The sequence below is a fragment of the Phyllobates terribilis genome, unplaced genomic scaffold, assembly GCF_046119375.1.
Source record: "Phyllobates terribilis strain yellow unplaced genomic scaffold, ASM4611937v1 Scaffold_2__4_contigs__length_985480577, whole genome shotgun sequence".
In the NCBI taxonomy this organism is placed as follows: Eukaryota; Metazoa; Chordata; class Amphibia; order Anura; family Dendrobatidae; genus Phyllobates; species Phyllobates terribilis.
Window position 1 is genome coordinate 32,664,113 of NW_027362762.1, and position 16,873 is coordinate 32,680,985.

Below are 16,873 nucleotides of genomic sequence, written 5' to 3' on the forward strand. Positions count from 1 at the left end.
GTGCCATGCAGGCGATCAGAGAAAAAAAAGTGAAAGTCCCAGAGTGGGACAGAGTAAAAAAGTAAAAAAAACTCCCAAAAAGTGAAAAAAAAAAAAAAAAAAAAAAATGTAAAAATATTTAAAAAAAAATAAAAATAATAATCCACTAAAAATAAAAATATAATGTACCCATCAATAAACATTATTATGAAAAAAAACAAACAAACAATAAAAGTACACATATTTGGTATCGCCGCGTCCGTAACGACCTGGCCTATAAAACTGTTCCACTAGTTAACCCCTTCAGTGAACACAGTAAAAAATAAAAATAAAAAACAAAGCAAAAAACAATGCTTTATCATCATACCGCCAAACAAAAAATGGAATAACACGCGATCAAAAAGACAAATATAAATAAAAATGGTACCGCTGAAAACGTCATCTCGTCCCGCAAAAAACAAGCCGCCATACAGCTCCATCATCCGAAAAATCTAAAAGTTACAGCTCTCAGAATAAAGTGATGCAAAAAAATAATTTTTTCTACAAAATAGCTTTTACTGTGTAAAAGCGGCAAAACATAGAAAAACGATATAAATGTGGTACCGCTGTAAACGTACTGACCCGAAGAATAACGCTGCCTCATCAATTTTACCACACGCGGAACAGAATAAAAAAATGTAAAAAAAACACAATTCCTGAATTGTTGGTTTTTGTTTATTCTGCCTCCCAAAAGCTGGAATAGAAAGAGATCAAAAAATGTCACGCGCCTGAAAATGGCACCAATAACAACGTCAACTCATCCTGCAAAAAACAAGCCGTCACATGACTGTCTGCCAAAATATGGAAAAATTATAGCTCTCAAAATATCGCGATGCAAAAACTAGATTTTACAAAAAATGTGTCTTTTAGTGTGTGACAGCTGTCAGTCATAAAAACACCATATGATTCTGGTATCTCTGTAATCGCACCGACCCGAAGAATAAAGTCATCTAATCACTTATACCGCACGAGGAACGGCGTCAAAAATAAACGCTAGGGCTGGGGTCGGGGTTAAGGTTGTGCTAATGTTAGGATTGGGGTTGTTTTTTTTTTTCAAAAGTAAAAAAAAAAAAAAAGATGACGATATGGCGACTAGTGTTGAGCGCTCGCTACTTGAGTTTGCATCGGGTGCTCGGGTATGCACTGAGTATCGCGGGTGCTCGAGTCTCCGCCCCATATTCTTCGCGGCCAAAAAAACCTCGCGGGGATTGTCTGCCATGCACGAGCGATCCCCGCATGGTTTTTTGGGGGTGTCTAATAACCGTGAAACATGCAGAGCAGGGACTCGAGCATGTCACTCGAGCACACGCAGTACATGGTGCATACCTGAGTACCCGACGCAAACTCAAGTAGCGAGCACTTGCGCTCAAGACTAATGACAACTTATTCAATATGATGACCTAATGTTATCAAATTCTGTGTCGTACCTCTGGGCTCAAAATGTTAACTATACCCCTTGATAAAATCCTTGAGGGGTATAGTTTCCAAAATGGGGTCACTTGTGGGGGAGTTCCACCGTTTAGGCACATCAGGGGCTCTCCAAACGCGACATTGCATCCGCTAACAAATTGAGCCGATTTTCCATTCAATTTGTTAGCGGACACCATGTCGCGTGTGGAGAGCCCCTGATGTGCCTAAACAGTGGAGCTCCCCCATAAGTGACCCCATTTTGGAAACTAGACCCCCCAAGGCACCTATCTAGATGCATAGTGAGCACTTGGAACCCCCAGGTGCTTCACAAATTGATTTGTAATTTGTGAAGCACCTAGGGGTTCCAAGTTCTCACTATGCATCTAGATAGGTGCCTTGGGGGGTCTAGTTTCCAAAATGGGGTCACTTGTGGGGGGTTTCCACTGTTTAGGCACATCAGGGGCTCTCCAAACGCAACATGGCGTCCGCTAATTATTCAAGCAAATTTTACAATCAAAAAGTCAAATGGCGCTCCTTCCCTTCCGAACCCTGCAGTGCGCCCAAACAGTGGTTTTTCCCCACATATGGGGTATCTGCGTGCCCAGGGGAAATTGCACAACAAATTTTGGGGTCCATTTTTTCTTGTTACCCCTGCGAAAATGATAAAAAAAATGGGTCTAAAGTAACATTTTTGTGAAAAAAGTTAAATATTCATTTTTTTCTTCCACATTCCAAAATTCCTGTGAGGCATCTGAAGGGTTAATAAAGTTCTTGAATGTGGTTTTGAGCACCTTGAGGGGTGCAGTTTTTAGAATGGTGTCACTTTTGGGTATTTTCTGTTATAAAGACCCCTCAAAGTGACTTCAAATGTGATGTGGTCCCTAAAAATATGGTTTTGTAAATTTTGTTGGAAAAATGAGAAATCGCTGGTCAACTTTTAACCCTTATAGCTCCCTAACAAAAAAAAATTTTGGTTCCAAAATTGTGCTGATGTAAAGTAGACATGTGGGAAATGTTATTTATTAACTCTTTTGTGTGACAGATCTCTCTGATTTAAGGGCATGAAAATTCAAAGTTTGAAAATTGCAAAATTTTCTAAATTTTCGCCAAATTTCCATTTTTTTTCACAAATAAACGCAAGTGATATCGAAGAAATGTTACCACAATCATGAAGTACAATATGTCACGAAAAAACAGTCTCAGAATCAGGGGGATCCGGTGAAGCTCCAGAGTAATTACCTCATAAAGTGACAGTGGACAGAATTGTAAAATTTGGCCCGGTCATTAACGTGCAAACCACCCTCGGGAGTAAAGGGGTTAAAGGATAACAAACTTTATGCCAAACTAGAAAAATGTGTTTTCGCCGTCCAGGAGGTGCAGTTTTTGGGGTACCTGGTGTCATCTTCGGGTTTTCAGATGGATCCGGAGAAGATCCGTGCAGTCCTTGAATGAGACCATCCCGAGAACCTGAAGGCTCTACAACGTTTTCTGGGCTTTACTAATTTTTACCGGAAATTTATCCAAAATTATTCGGTAATTGTGAAACCCCTTACTGACATGACAAGGAAGGGGTCTGATTTTTCTATATCGTCAGATACCGCCCTGCAGGCTTTTTCCTTCCTAAAGAGTTGTTTTGCCGCTGCACCTATACATAGTTAACCTGATGTTTCTCAATCCTTTATCGTGGAGGTTGATGCGTCGGATGTCGGGGCTGTGTTGTCTCAGGGTCCGTCCCCTGGTAAATGGCGTCCATGCGTCTTCTTTTCCAAGAAATTATCTTCAGCTGAGAGAAATTATGACGTGGGTAATAGGGAACTTTTGGCGATTAAATTGGCGTTTGAAGAATGGTGACATTGGTTGGAGGGGGCTGTCCATACTATTACTGTTATTACTGACCAAAAGAACCTGTCATATCTCCAGTCAGCTAAACGTCTCAACCCTAGGCAAGCCAGATGGCCCCTGTTTTTTACTAGGTTCAATTTTGTTGTCACTTTCCGTCCAGAGGTCAAAAATGTCAAGGCTGATGCTTTGTCCCGGAGCTTCCCTGGTGGTGGTGACGACCGTGAGAACCCTGTCCCGACATTACAGAAAGGGGTAGTCATTTCGGCATTGTATCATGAACTGGAGGGTGAGGTGTTGGAGGCTCAGGGGGACGCCCCTGCCTCCTGCCCTTCAGGAAGGTTATTTGTACCACCTGATCTGCGCCGCAAAGTAATCAAGGAACATCATAACTCTGTGCTTGCTGGTCATCCAGGTGATAAGCAACTACGGACCTCCTTTCTCGTCGTTTTTGGTGGCCGGGGTTGCAACGAGATGTGTCTGCTTGTAGTATTTGCGTGCATTGTAAAGTATCGCATACCCGTCCGTCTGGTCCTCTTCTTCCACTACCTATTCCTAGCAGGCCATGTACACACTTGTCCATGGATTTTATTACTGACCTACCGGTATGTGCAAGTGGTTGTAGATACGTTCAGTAAAATGGTTCACTTTGTCGCATTACCGGCACTTCCGAATGCCAAGACTCTTGCTGAGGTGTTTATAAATTAAATCGTGAAGCTTCACGGGGTTCCCTCCGATGAGGTGTCAGATCGGGGGACCCAGTTTGTTCCTAAGTTCTGGAAGGCATTCTGTTCTCGACGCGGGGTGCAGCTGTCCTTTTCCTCTGTCTTCCACCTTCAGTTGAATGGGCACACCGAGCACATTAATCAGAATTTGGAGACCTACCTCAGGTGTTTTGTCTCCGAAAACCAGGAGGATTGGGGATCCTACTTACCGCTGGCAGAATTTGCTATTAATAATCATCGTCAACAATCTACCGGCAAGTCACCGTTCTTCAGTGCATACGGTTCCCATCTAGAGTTTGGTGGGGTAGGGGCTTCGGGGGTTCCTGAAGAGGAATGTTTTGCTTAGTCGCTTTCCTCAGTGTGGCGGGAGAGAGGGTGGGGTGTTCTGAGTAATTTTAATATTATGGGAGACAGGTACAAACGTATGGCTGACAGGACCGGACCTGACGAGCGTTTCCTAAGTGTGAATGACTTTGTGCGGTTGTCTACCAGGAATATCAAGTTGAAGGTTCCTTCTTGGAAGCTGGGACCTAGATTTATTGGTCCCTATAAAATAACCACCGTCATTAACTCAGCAGCGTTTCGTCTTGAGCTTCCTCAGGCCCTTAAGATTCACAATGTGTTTCACAGGTTTCTGCTCAAGAAATATGTAGAACCTCTTGAGTCCTCTCCCCCCAATCATGGTTGATGGTAATTTGGAGTTTCAGATTTCGAGGATTGTAGATTCCCGCCTCTAGCGTCGTTCCTTGCAGTACTTGGTGCACTGGAAGGGTTATGGTCCAGAGGAAAGGATGTGCGTTTCGGCATCAGAAGTGAATGCCCCCAGGCTGGTTCATTCATTCGACACCTCTTATCCTCAGAAACCTGGCCCTGACTGTCCTGAGGCGACTCGTAGAAGGGAGGTACTGTCACGGGTGTGTCAGGTGTGACAGACAGTCGCTCTGGAGCTGGCTCTAGAAGGTCACAGCGCTTGGCATTGCAGACACCTTCTTGATTCCCTCATCTCTGTGGTATAATAATAATAATCTTTTTATTTATATAGCGCTAACATATTCTTCAGCGCTTTACAATTCAGAAAAATTACAGACATTAGTTGGCACTGTCCCCATTGGGGCTCACAATCTACATTCCTTATCAGTATACCTTTGGAGTGTGGGAGGAAATCGGAGAACCCGGAGGAAACCCATGCAAACACGGGGAGAACATACAAACTCCTTGTTGTCCTTGGGGGGATTTGAACCCAGGACCGCAGCGCTGCAAGGCTGCAGTGCTAACCACTGAGCCACCGTGCAGTTATATCCTTCTTCCTTTAGGATCCAGCAGCAACCTCCACCTTCTGCTGCTGATTGACACACCCTTGCTGGGTAGTTAAAAAGTCTCAGTTTCTCCAGAAAGTCGCCAGTGATAGTTCTATGTACCTCTACAGGATTGGAGCACTAGCAGTCAGCTAGTTTCTTCTCTGGTGCCCTTGGAGGACAGTTGGCGTTATCTCTCTGGTGTCTACTCAAGCTAAGTGAATCCCCTTTGTTGCCTACCTTGTTGTCTTTAGTTTGTAGTGAGGCATTGTCTTTAGTTTGTAGTGGGGCCTGACTAGAGCTCACCCCATCCCCTCCCTATCTAGGGTCAAGCTCTAGGGACATTCAGGGCTTAGGTTCCTGCTCGGTGATAGGTGTGGAACCTATATCGGGACGATAGGGTAGGCAGGGTGATATTAGATCTGCCTAGGGGTCTCCACTCCCCCTTTCCTTAGTGTTTGGGCCTCCTCCCCCTCTTCCCTTCGTGTTGCACTTAGTCTTTCTCTCACCTTACGTGACAGTCTCCAGTTGTTTTCTATTTTCCCGTTTTGGTCTGCCCTGTCACATTCCGAGGTTTGATTTTATATGTTCACCCTTCACTGCACTTCCTTGCTGGCTATACCTCTAGCTGGACTTGGGTTTAGGAGTTCCAGCCTTTCAGCTAAGGGTTTTACCTTGCATGGTGAACAGCTGTTGAATTCCTGCAGTGAGTCTATTTGTTTCCTTCCCAGTTCCTCTTCCTTTCACCTCTTTTGGTTTCTGGGAGGTTATTCTTGTTCCGTTTATTTTTGTCTCTCCTTAGCTTTCCCTCTCTACTCTATATGAATGTGTCAACGTCAACAACAGCTCACATGTTCCGCTGCTAAAAATGACACGGGCCATCGTGGTTGAACCCATGGTGAAGTTGCCGGAGTGCTTAGACGGGGACAGAAGTAAGCTCTCAATCTTTTTTTCCCTGTGTAAATTATACTTTTGCCTATGTCCTGTCTCCTCTGGGTCCGAGAGTCAACAAGTAGGCATTGTTTTGTCTTTGCTCTGTGCAGCTCCACAGGCTTGGGCACTATCTCTGCCTAGGGATTCCCCAGTATTGTCCTCTGTTGAGGCATTTTTCTAGGCTCTTGGCTTCATTTATGATGTCCCTGACAAAGTCGCTGTGGCTGAGTCCAAGATTGGTAAATTGGTTCAGGGAGGCCGTAGAGCTGAGGACTATTGCTCATAGTTTAGAGGCTGGGCAGTAGAGACTGTAACGGGTCTGGGAGGCGGAACCTCTGAGCTACTATACAAGGGGGCGGTCCTTGTAAGGGAGCGGGTGGCGACCAGGGTAGACGGGCAGGCAGTCACAGCAGGTGACTGGGACAGTCTCTGAATGAACGGACAGGAGGTCACGGCAAGTGACCGGGGCAGTCTCTGGATGAACGGGCAGGAGGTCACGGCAAGTGACGGCGGAGCCTCCAGGAAGTCCAACAGACAGGTATCAGATGAGCGCTCCCAGGTGAGCGGGCGAGAGTCTCTGGATAATCGGGTGGTCACAGCATGTGACGGCGGAGCCTCCAGGAAGTCCAACAGACAGGTATCAGATGAGCGCTCCCAGGTGAGCGGGCGAGAGTCTCTGGATAATCGGGTGGTCACAGCATGTGACGGCGGAGCCTCCAGGAAGTCCAACAGACAGGTATCAGATGAGCGCTCCCAGGTGAGCGGGCGAGAGTCTCTGGATAATCGGGTGGTCACAGCATGTGACGGCGGAGCCTCCAGGAAGTCCAACAGACAGGTATCAGATGAGCGCTCCCAGGTGAGCGGGCAAGAGTCTCTGGAATAGCAGGTGGTCACAGCACGTGACGGCGGAGCCTCCAGGTAGGCAAGCAGGCAGGTAGCGGAGGAGCGCTCCCAGGTGAGCGGGCAGGAGTCTCTGGAATAGCAGGTGGTCACAGCACGTGACGGCAGAGCCTCCAGGAAGGCTAGCAGGCAGGTAGCAGATGTGCGCTCCCAGGTGAGCGGCCAAGCTGGTCCATAGACAGACTGACAGGAGTAGTAAGGCAGACCGTCGGACCTCAGGCTAGCAAGCAGGTAGCAGGAATATCAGGCAGGAAACAGACAGCAAACTGGCAGGACTCTGGCAGGAATCAGGCAGGTAACTGGCAACGGGACCTGAGGGCTGAAGCAGAGTAGTGAACAGTGCAACAACATTGCTCGGGCACCTCCATTTTGGAGGAGGTGCCTTATATATGGTGAAGTCCTCCGGCCATTGGCCGGGGACTCCTTAGGACGGCGCGCGCGGCCCCTTTAAGAGGCAGGGAGGGAGCGCGCGCGCGCCCTAAGCACAGTGGCCGGGAAGGAGCGCGCGCTGCCAGCAGAGCGGGAGGAGGACGCCGGGCTCGGAGCAGAGAGGTGAGGGGAACAGCGTCCCTGCCTAGCAGAGGGCAGGGACGCCGACGCTACAGTACCCCCCCCTTTAGGCCCCCCCTTTTTTAGGCCAGACAGAAATTTAGCAAGGATGAGAGGGGCATGGATGTTCTCCCGGGGCTCCCACGTTCTCTCTTCAGGACCAAACCCCTTCCAATCTACTAGAAAAAAGGTCTTCCCTCTTACCCTTTTGGTGGCCAGAATGTTCTCTACCTCAAATTCGTTTTCAGCGGAAACCGGAGCAGGAGGCGTACCTGTAGACTTGGAAAAAGAGTTAAGTACCACAGGTTTGAGGAGAGATACATGGAAGGAGTTAGGGATCCGCAAGTTGGCCGGGAGTTTCAATTTATAGGCCACCGGGTTGATCTGACTGATGACTTCCAGAGGACCGATGAACCGAGGCCCTAACTTATAGGAAGGAATCTTGAGCCGGACATACTTGGACGAGAGCCAGACCTTATCCCCTGGACGGAATTGAGGAGGATCCAGACGTTTTTTGTCAGCGTGTTTTTTCATACGCTCGGATGACAGAAGGAGTGCGGACCGGGTACTCTCCCATGTGGAGGAAAATTTGTTAACAAGAGATTCCGCAGCCGGATTGTCCACCGAGGTGGAGACGGGAAACGGGATCCGAGGATGCTGACCGAAGACTACAAAAAACGGGGATTTGGAGGAAGATTCGCTCTCGTGATTGTTGTACGAGAATTCGGCCCATGGCAGGAGATCCACCCAGTCAGAATGGTGGGCATTAACGAAGTGCCGGAGGTAACTGGTCAGGATCTGATTGATCCGCTCCACTTGACCATTAGACTGTGGGTGGTAAGCGGAGGAGAAGTCCAGGGTGACGTCTAGCAATTTACAAGTGGCTCTCCAGAAACGAGAAGTGAACTGTACCCCACGATCCGACACGATGTGACGGGGCAGGCCATAAAGACGGAAGATGTGGCGGATAAAGTCTTTAGCCAGCTCGGGTGCAGACGGGAGGCCTGGCAGGGGAATGAAGTGAGCCATCTTGGAAAAGCGGTCAGCGACCACCCAAATGACCGTACAACCGGCAGAGACGGGAAGATCAGTAATGAAGTCCATCGCTATATGCTGCCAGGGGGCAGCAGGTACTGGCAGAGGAAGAAGGCGACCGTCTGGCAGGTGTCTCGGAACTTTGTTGCGGGCACAGGACACACAGGCAGAAACAAAGTCTATTACATCCTTGCGCAGGTTAGGCCACCAGTAGTGCCGGGAAATAAGCTGGAGGGTCTTTTTCTGACCGGCGTGGCCAGCTAGTTTAGACGAATGACCCCAGTGTAGGATCTTCTCCCGATCAGGTACCGATACGAACGTTTTACCGGGAGGGAGACGATTTAGACTCACGGGAGCCACCTGCATTACTCTGGCGGGATCGATGATATGTTTAGGTTCTTCCTCGAGATCAGACACCAGAAAGGATCGGGACAAGGCGTCTGCTTTGATGTTTTTGTCAGCCGGGCGAAAATGTAGAACAAAATCAAAGCGAGCAAAAAACAAGGACCACCGGGCTTGGCGCGGATTAAGTCTCTGGGCATGCTGGAGATAAGCCAAGTTCTTGTGGTCAGTGTAAATTATTACCGGGTGAAGAGCCCCCTCGAGTAGGTAACGCCACTCCTCCAATGCCAGCTTCATGGCCAATAACTCTCGGTCTCCTATGGAATAATTGCGCTCAGAAGAGGAGAAGAGTTTGGAGAAGAAGCCGCAAGCTACCATCCTCCCGGAAGAAGATTTTTGAGTAAGTACAGCTCCGGCTCCAGAGGAGGAGGCGTCAACCTCCAGAAAGAACTGCTTGTTGCCGTCCGGACGATGCAGCACCGGGGCGGAGGAGAAGGCCTGTTTTAAGGAAAGAAAGGCCTCCTCTGCTTCGGGCGGCCACTCTTTGGGATTAGTACCCTTACGGGTGAGCGCGGAAATTGGGGCAGTCCGGGAAGAGAAGTGCGGTATGAAGAGGTGGTAGTAGTTGGCGAAGCCCAGGAACCGCTGAATGGCCTTCAACCCCTCCGGTCGGGGCCATTTCTCGATGGCAGACAGTTTCTCTGGATCCATTCGTAGGCCGGTCTGAGAAATAATGTAGCCCAAAAACGGAAGCGAGGTCTGCTCAAAGAGGCACTTCTCATATTTAGCGAAGAGGTGGTTCTGCCTGAGCCTGAGCAGGACCTGACGAACGTCCCTCCGGTGAGTCTGGAGATCCGGAGAGAAGACCAAGATGTCGTCCAGGTACACCACAACGCAGGAGTAGAGAAGGTCCCGGAAGATGTCATTGACCAACTCTTGAAAGACGGCAGGAGCGTTACAGAGACCAAAGGGCATTACCAGATATTCATAGTGGCCGTCCCGGGTGTTGAATGCAGTCTTCCATTCATCCCCTTGACGGATACGGACCAGGTTGTACGCCCCACGGAGGTCCAGTTTGGTGAAGACTCTAGCCCCCCTCAGGCGATCAAATAATTCTGGAATGAGCGGAAGGGGGTACTTATTCTTCACCGTGATCTGGTTAAGGCCTCTATAGTCTATACAGGGACGGAGAGAGCCGTCCTTCTTTTTTACGAAGAAGAAGCCTGCTCCCGCCGGGGAGGTAGATTTCCGTATGAATCCCCTGGCCAAATTCTCCTCAATATATTCGGACATCGACCGGGTCTCAGCTGCGGACAATGGGTAAATACGCCCACGGGGAGGAGTAGTACCGGGTAACAGGTCGATAGGACAGTCGTATGGTCTATGAGGGGGTAATGTCTCTGCCTCCTTTTTATTAAAGACATCAGCAAATGACCAACAGGGAATCGGAAGTCCAGGTAGATTAGTTGGGGTAGGAGAAGGACGGACGGGATGAACAGGAACCAAACAAGTCTTATGACAGTCCTGTCCTCAGCGAAGGACTTCTCCGGTCTGCCAGTCAAGCACGGGTGCATGTCTCTGGAGCCAAGGTAGACCTAGTAAGAGGGCGTGAGAGAGTCCAGGCAGAACATGAAAAGAGATGCTCTCAGAGTGCAGCATTCCCACCTGCAGAGTTACGGATTCGGTGATGAGTTGGATGGGACGTGGTAAGAGGCCTCCATCCACGGCAGCAACAGATAATGGTATAGCCAGAGGTTTGGTGGGAATGCGGTATTTTTCTACCAGGGACTGTGAGATAAGATTCCCGGCCGCTCCAGAGTCAAGTTGGGCTAGTTCGAAATAACGATTCTCCCTGCAGATAATAGAGACTGACAGTAGCAGAGATGGAGAGGATTTATTCTTGTCTAGGTTGACCTCTCTGAGCGAACCTAGACACAGGCGTTTCCCGACCTCTCCGGGCAGGTACGGATCCGGTGCTCCTTACTGCCACAGTAGAAGCAGCTCCCTTCGGCACGGCGTAAGTCCTGACGGGTTTTGACCATCTTGGTCTGGTCGACCTGCATAGGCTCAGGAGAGTGTACCTGGGGAGAGACGGATTTCTGAAAAGTAGGAGCTAGACGTGGAAACCTCCTCTCACGGGTGACCTCTTTGGCACGCTCCTGGAACCGTAGGTCAATCCGGGTGGCAAGAGTTATTAGGTCATCGAGAGTGGTAGGAATGTCCCGACCGGCAAGTTCATCTTTAATACGGCCGGACAGACCCTCCCAGAAGACGGATACCAGAGCGTCGTTATCCCAGGCCAGCTCCGAGGCAAGGGTACGGAACCGTATGGCATATTGGCCCACGGTGAGACTTCCCTGACGGAGGCGTAGCAGAGATGATGCGGATGAGGTCTTCCGTCCGGGTTCGTCGAAGACTTTCCGGAAAGCCATGAGAAAGGCAGGCAAGTCGGACACCAGGGGGTCTCCTCTCTCCCATAGAGGATTTAGCCAGGCCAGGGCCTCCCCGGTGAGATGGGACATGATGAAGGCAATTTTGGCCCGGTCGGAGTTAAACTGGTGGGACAGGAGTTCAAAGTGCAGGGTGCACTGATTTATGAATCCCCGAGCCTGGGCGGAGTCGCCTCCGAAGCGAGGAGGTGCAGAAAGCCGGGGTCCGGGGTAGGATACCATGGTATTGGTGGGCAGCGGGGCTGCCGGGTTGCGAGTCATGGCACTGGCGGTGGTTGCTGGTGGAGCAGTCAGAGTGTCCAGGCGAGAATTGACATTCCGCAGGTGACCCAGGATGGACTCCTGTTGGGACCTCTGACGGGACAGTTCATGACAGAGGTCCGAGAGCGAGGGAGCTTGGGTGCCACCGGGTTCCATGGCCCGAGCAAACTGTAACGGGTCTGGGAGGCGGAACCTCTGAGCTACTATACAAGGGGGCGGTCCTTGTAAGGGAGCGGGTGGCGACCAGGGTAGACGGGCAGGCAGTCACAGCAGGTGACTGGGACAGTCTCTGAATGAACGGACAGGAGGTCACGGCAAGTGACCGGGGCAGTCTCTGGATGAACGGGCAGGAGGTCACGGCAAGTGACCGGGGCAGTCTCTGGATGAACGGGCAGGAGGTCACGGCAAGTGACCGGGGCAGTCTCTGGATGAACGGGCAGGAGGTCACGGCAAGTGACCGGGGCAGTCTCTGGATGAACGGGCAGGAGGTCACGGCAAGTGACCGGGGCAGTCTCTGGATGAACGGGCAGGAGGTCACGGCAAGTGACCGGGGCAGTCTCTGGATGAACGGGCAGGAGGTCACGGCAAGTGACCGGGGCAGTCTCTGGATGAACGGGCAGGAGGTCACGGCAAGTGACCGGGGCAGTCTCTGGGTAAAGGATTGGTACGACCTGTGGCGGCAGATGATAGACGTGAGCTCCCAGGTGAGCAGGCGAGAGTCTCTGGATAATCGGGTGGTCACAGCATGTGACGGCGGAGCCTCCAGGAAGTCCAACAGACAGGTATCAGATGAGCGCTCCCAGGTGAGCGGGCGAGAGTCTCTGGATAATCGGGTGGTCACAGCATGTGACGGCGGAGCCTCCAGGAAGTCCAACAGACAGGTATCAGATGAGCGCTCCCAGGTGAGCGGGCAAGAGTCTCTGGAATAGCAGGTGGTCACAGCACGTGACGGCGGAGCCTCCAGGTAGGCAAGCAGGCAGGTAGCGGAGGAGCGCTCCCAGGTGAGCGGGCAGGAGTCTCTGGAATAGCAGGTGGTCACAGCACGTGACGGCGGAGCCTCCAGGAAGGCTAGCAGGCAGGTAGCAGATGTGCGCTCCCAGGTGAGCGGCCAAGCTGGTCCATAGACAGCCTGACAGGAGTAGGAAGGCAGACCGTCGGACCTCAGGCTAGCAAGCAGGTAGCAGGAATATCAGGCAGGAAACAGACAGCAAACTGGCAGGACTCTGGCAGGAATCAGGCAGGTAACTGGCAACGGGACCTGAGGGCTGAAGCAGAGTAGTGAACAGTGCAACAACATTGCTCGGGCACCTCCATTTTGGAGGAGGTGCCTTATATATGGTGAAGTCCTCCGGCCATTGGCCGGGGACTCCTTAGGACGGCGCGCGCGGCCCCTTTAAGAGGGAGGGAGCGCGCGCGCCCTAAGCACAGTGGCCAGGAAGGAGCGCGCGCTGCCAGCAGAGCGGGAGGAGGACGCCGGGCACGGAGCAGAGAGGTGAGGGGAACAGCGTCCCTGCCTAGCAGAGGGCAGGGACGCCGACGCTACAGAGACCCACTGAAATGACCCCACTCTTCGGGGTCAGTTCTTCCAGGGACTTTCAGACCAGATTAAGAACATGCTGGTCTACAGTCCTTGTGCTTTTTACTCCCAGAAGTTCACTCAGGAATCTAATTAGGATATAAGTGACCGAGAACTTCTGGCGGTTAAAAGAGCCTTTGGTGAAAGGAGACATTGGTTGGATGGTGCAAGACATAAGGTGATTGCCTTTACCAACCATAATAACCTGTTATATGTTGAGGCTGCTAAGTGCTTAAACACCAGACAGGACCGGTGGGCCCTTTTTTTGCCCGGATCTAAGCATATCAAGGCTGATGCTTTCTCCGATAACTTTATCCTAGAGTTGAGGGACAAAAATCCAGTCAAGATTTTTAGTGAGGGGATGGTGGTTGGTGCCCTGAGGGTAGATCTCTGGCTGCACATTCAGGATGCTTAGGGCAGTGCAATGGAAAGTTTACCTATAAACAAACTACAGGTACCGCCCTCTTTACATGTAGATCTTCTTAATGAAATCCATTTTAGCTAGGCATCCGGGTTCTTCTGACGCTTTCTAGGTCTTTTTGGTGGCAGAATGCTCATAGGGATATTGAAGAGTTTGTCCATAGATGCAGAATTAGTGCTAGAGCTAAAGCCTCTCGTCAAGCTCCGGAGGGTTATCTCTTACCTAACCATGTTCCCTCGATGGCCTTTTAGGGAGCGAGGTCCAAAGTGGTGTTTTTGTGTTGTGTGGCTAGGGTCTTTCTAGTCTGTACAGGGACCAGTTTGGTGTGGGTGTTGTATCTCGCTATAGCAGGTCTTCCCTTTTTCCTGTTACCTGTGAGTGAGTGTGTGTTAAGTTCATAACACCATCATGGCAGTCAACAAGCTCATCAAGAGAATGCCAAGAGTGTGCAAAGCAGTCATCAAAGCAAAAGGTGGCTACTGTGAAGAACCTAGAATATAAGACATATTTTCAGTTGTTTCACACTTTTTTGTTAAGTATATAATTCCACATGTGGTAATTCATAGTTTTGATGCCTTCAGTGTGAATGTACAATTTTCAAAGTCATGAAAATACAGAAAAATCTTTAAATGAGAAGGTGTGTCCAAACTTTTGGTCTGTACTGTATATAGGGAGGGTGGAGCCAGGCAGTTCAGTTAGACAGAGTCAGAGAGTTGGAGAGTGTGCTGCCACTGAGAGCAGTGAAGACGCAGCACGTCTGCTGCTGTATTGAGGGCCCCCGAGTGTGGCCGGAGGTAAAGAGGAGAGGAGAGAGGAGTTAAGGGGGCGGAGGAGCATCATAGGCTCACCCCAAGACACAAACCAGACACCGGGTCTGTGCCTACGGGGTTCTTTATACCCAGTAGGGATCACCGGCATACCAGGAGGACTACAAGTCCCTGGTCGACCTGAAGCTAAACTCTTGACAGGACTAGGAACCACGAAGGCCCCTTCGTCCAGGGATAGTGGTTGCCAGAAAAAGGTCCTACTACCAAGCGACCGGTGAAGGAACAGCACGACACAGAAGCTAGGCTCAGTTGCAGGCTGGCCAGGAGCTTAGAGAGAGGCAGACACGGACCAGGAGGCCTTATACCCGCTCACTGGGGAGAAGTCCTGAAGTGCACCCATCCTACTGAGTACCCTGGTCCGTACCTGAAGTGAATCCCCTGTCTCTGTCAGTTACTCCTGCTGTGCCATCTCTCCTGTACTACAAGCCCCAGCGTCTCCACCATTTGCACCTACACTGCTCCGGGGGCCCGCTCCGCCTGTGGGGAGCAGAAACATCCCAGCTGCCATCCCATCACCCCCAGAGGTCTGCAGCAGCGCCGGTAACCATTACCAGAAACCACAGGTGGCGTCACGAGACAAACTGTGCACTAAAACCCCTTTTCAAGAGAGACCCCAGAGTACGGGCCCGGGAGCCGACTGCCGTGACCTCCTAAACAAGGTAAAAGGCACCGAGTCCCCTATATCCCCCTGGGTGACACATGTGCATGTCTGCATATGTGAAGGATGAGGGGGCAGGCTGGGCCCTGTGTTGTATACCTATATTTCTCCGCTGTTCCTGTGCATCATGAATGGTGGTATGTGCTAAAGGGGCCCACGGAGACTCTTTCACCCGGGGCCCAGGAAAACCTGGAGCCGGCCCAGGTTAAACAAAGTGTTAGAAACCAAAGATACTATTATGGAGGCCAACGAAAAATATTTAAATCAGAAAACTAAAATATTGTTAAGGATGGCAACAAGAAGTGTAGCATCAAAAATGTACAATTTCAAGCCAACCAGAAACATACATTCAGGAATCTAAGATAATGTCATGCGAGTTATTGGGAAACATGGGATCAGAAACCTGAGATACCATCATGGAAGACAATGAGAAACATGATGGGGGGAAACTAACATATTTTCTTTGAAGTCAATGAGAAATGTGGAATCAGGAACCTATGAAGATCTGAGGTTGTGGGTTGTAATAATCACCTAGACAGGTTAACGATGTAACTGTTTTTATTCCTTACGTCCACGGTCTTACAGCAATTCTGGGTAGATGGTCACAATGCAATGTCCCCAATCCACAAGATCCCATCCTGGGGCCGATAGTTCCACTGCCCCAGTACCAGGCGATACCCACTGTCTCCTAACTTTTGGTTGGTCCACAGAAATTGTATCTCCCGACGGTATAATCTGCAGTCGCAGCCTATACTCCTCCAGACAATGGGTAACACGACTGTAGAACATGTATCCAGCACCAGCCAGCAACAACAACCCCTCCATTTTCTTGTCAGTGTCCTAAATACCACAAGCTACCCCCCTGGAATTGGGCTGCGCACCGTCACCTGGGACTGCATGTAAGACCCCCTGTGGTGACAGGTCCACTGGATCTACTAACCCCAGCCACACAATGGGACTAGTGGCTGGGAGAACAATGACTTGAGGCCCCTGAGACACTAATGAGAGTTACGGAATGATTGCTTTACTTGATTACCAATCTTGTGTCTGGCCATATGTATACATAAGATCGAGCCTGCACATCTTCCACTGCTTACTGTCACTGAATGGAAACCCTAATTCCTGAGGCACGTAATCGGTGCTCCGTGCTGAAAAAAGTCAACATCCCTTAAAGCCATAGATTCTGCTCTATATTCATTGGTCCAATAGTCTTAAGTCCAAGGCCAGCTTCTCACAAATATCATGAAATTCAATGAGAAATGAGGCACCAGGAACCAAAGAAACTATCAGTTAACGTGAAACATGGTGTCATGAACCTAAGTTACTATGACTTCATGCCTGCATGTGTGGTCATATAATAGTCTTATTATCATCGGTGCATCAACCATCTGCAGAAAAAGGAGGACATGTGAAGGACCCTTACCTATCAGACAGTATTGTAGCTGCCCATTACTTCCCATGTCCAGGTCCCAGGCTCGGAGGACACATAGTGTCATTGGCTCCTGATTCTCTGGAACTTCAAGGAAGATGCTGTCAGTCTGAAACACGGGAGCGTTGTCATTCTCATCTCCAACAGTGATGTGGATCCTGACCTCAGACACCTTTGATGGGGAACCTCCATCCTGGGCATACGC

The 16,873-nt window shown here is 50.0% G+C and overlaps 1 protein-coding gene across 1 annotated transcript in view; it reads right to left on the reverse strand.

The window, feature by feature from the left end:
* The window catches only part of DCHS1 (dachsous cadherin-related 1), a 239,831-nt gene that overhangs the window by 15,862 nt on the left and 207,096 nt on the right, over positions 1–16,873 (reverse strand). Inside the window, exon 13 of the mRNA XM_073661236.1 lies at positions 16,663–16,872. Within this exon, the coding sequence (XP_073517337.1) occupies positions 16,663–16,872 (210 nt within the window). The remainder of the gene's footprint in view (positions 1–16,662; position 16,873) is intronic.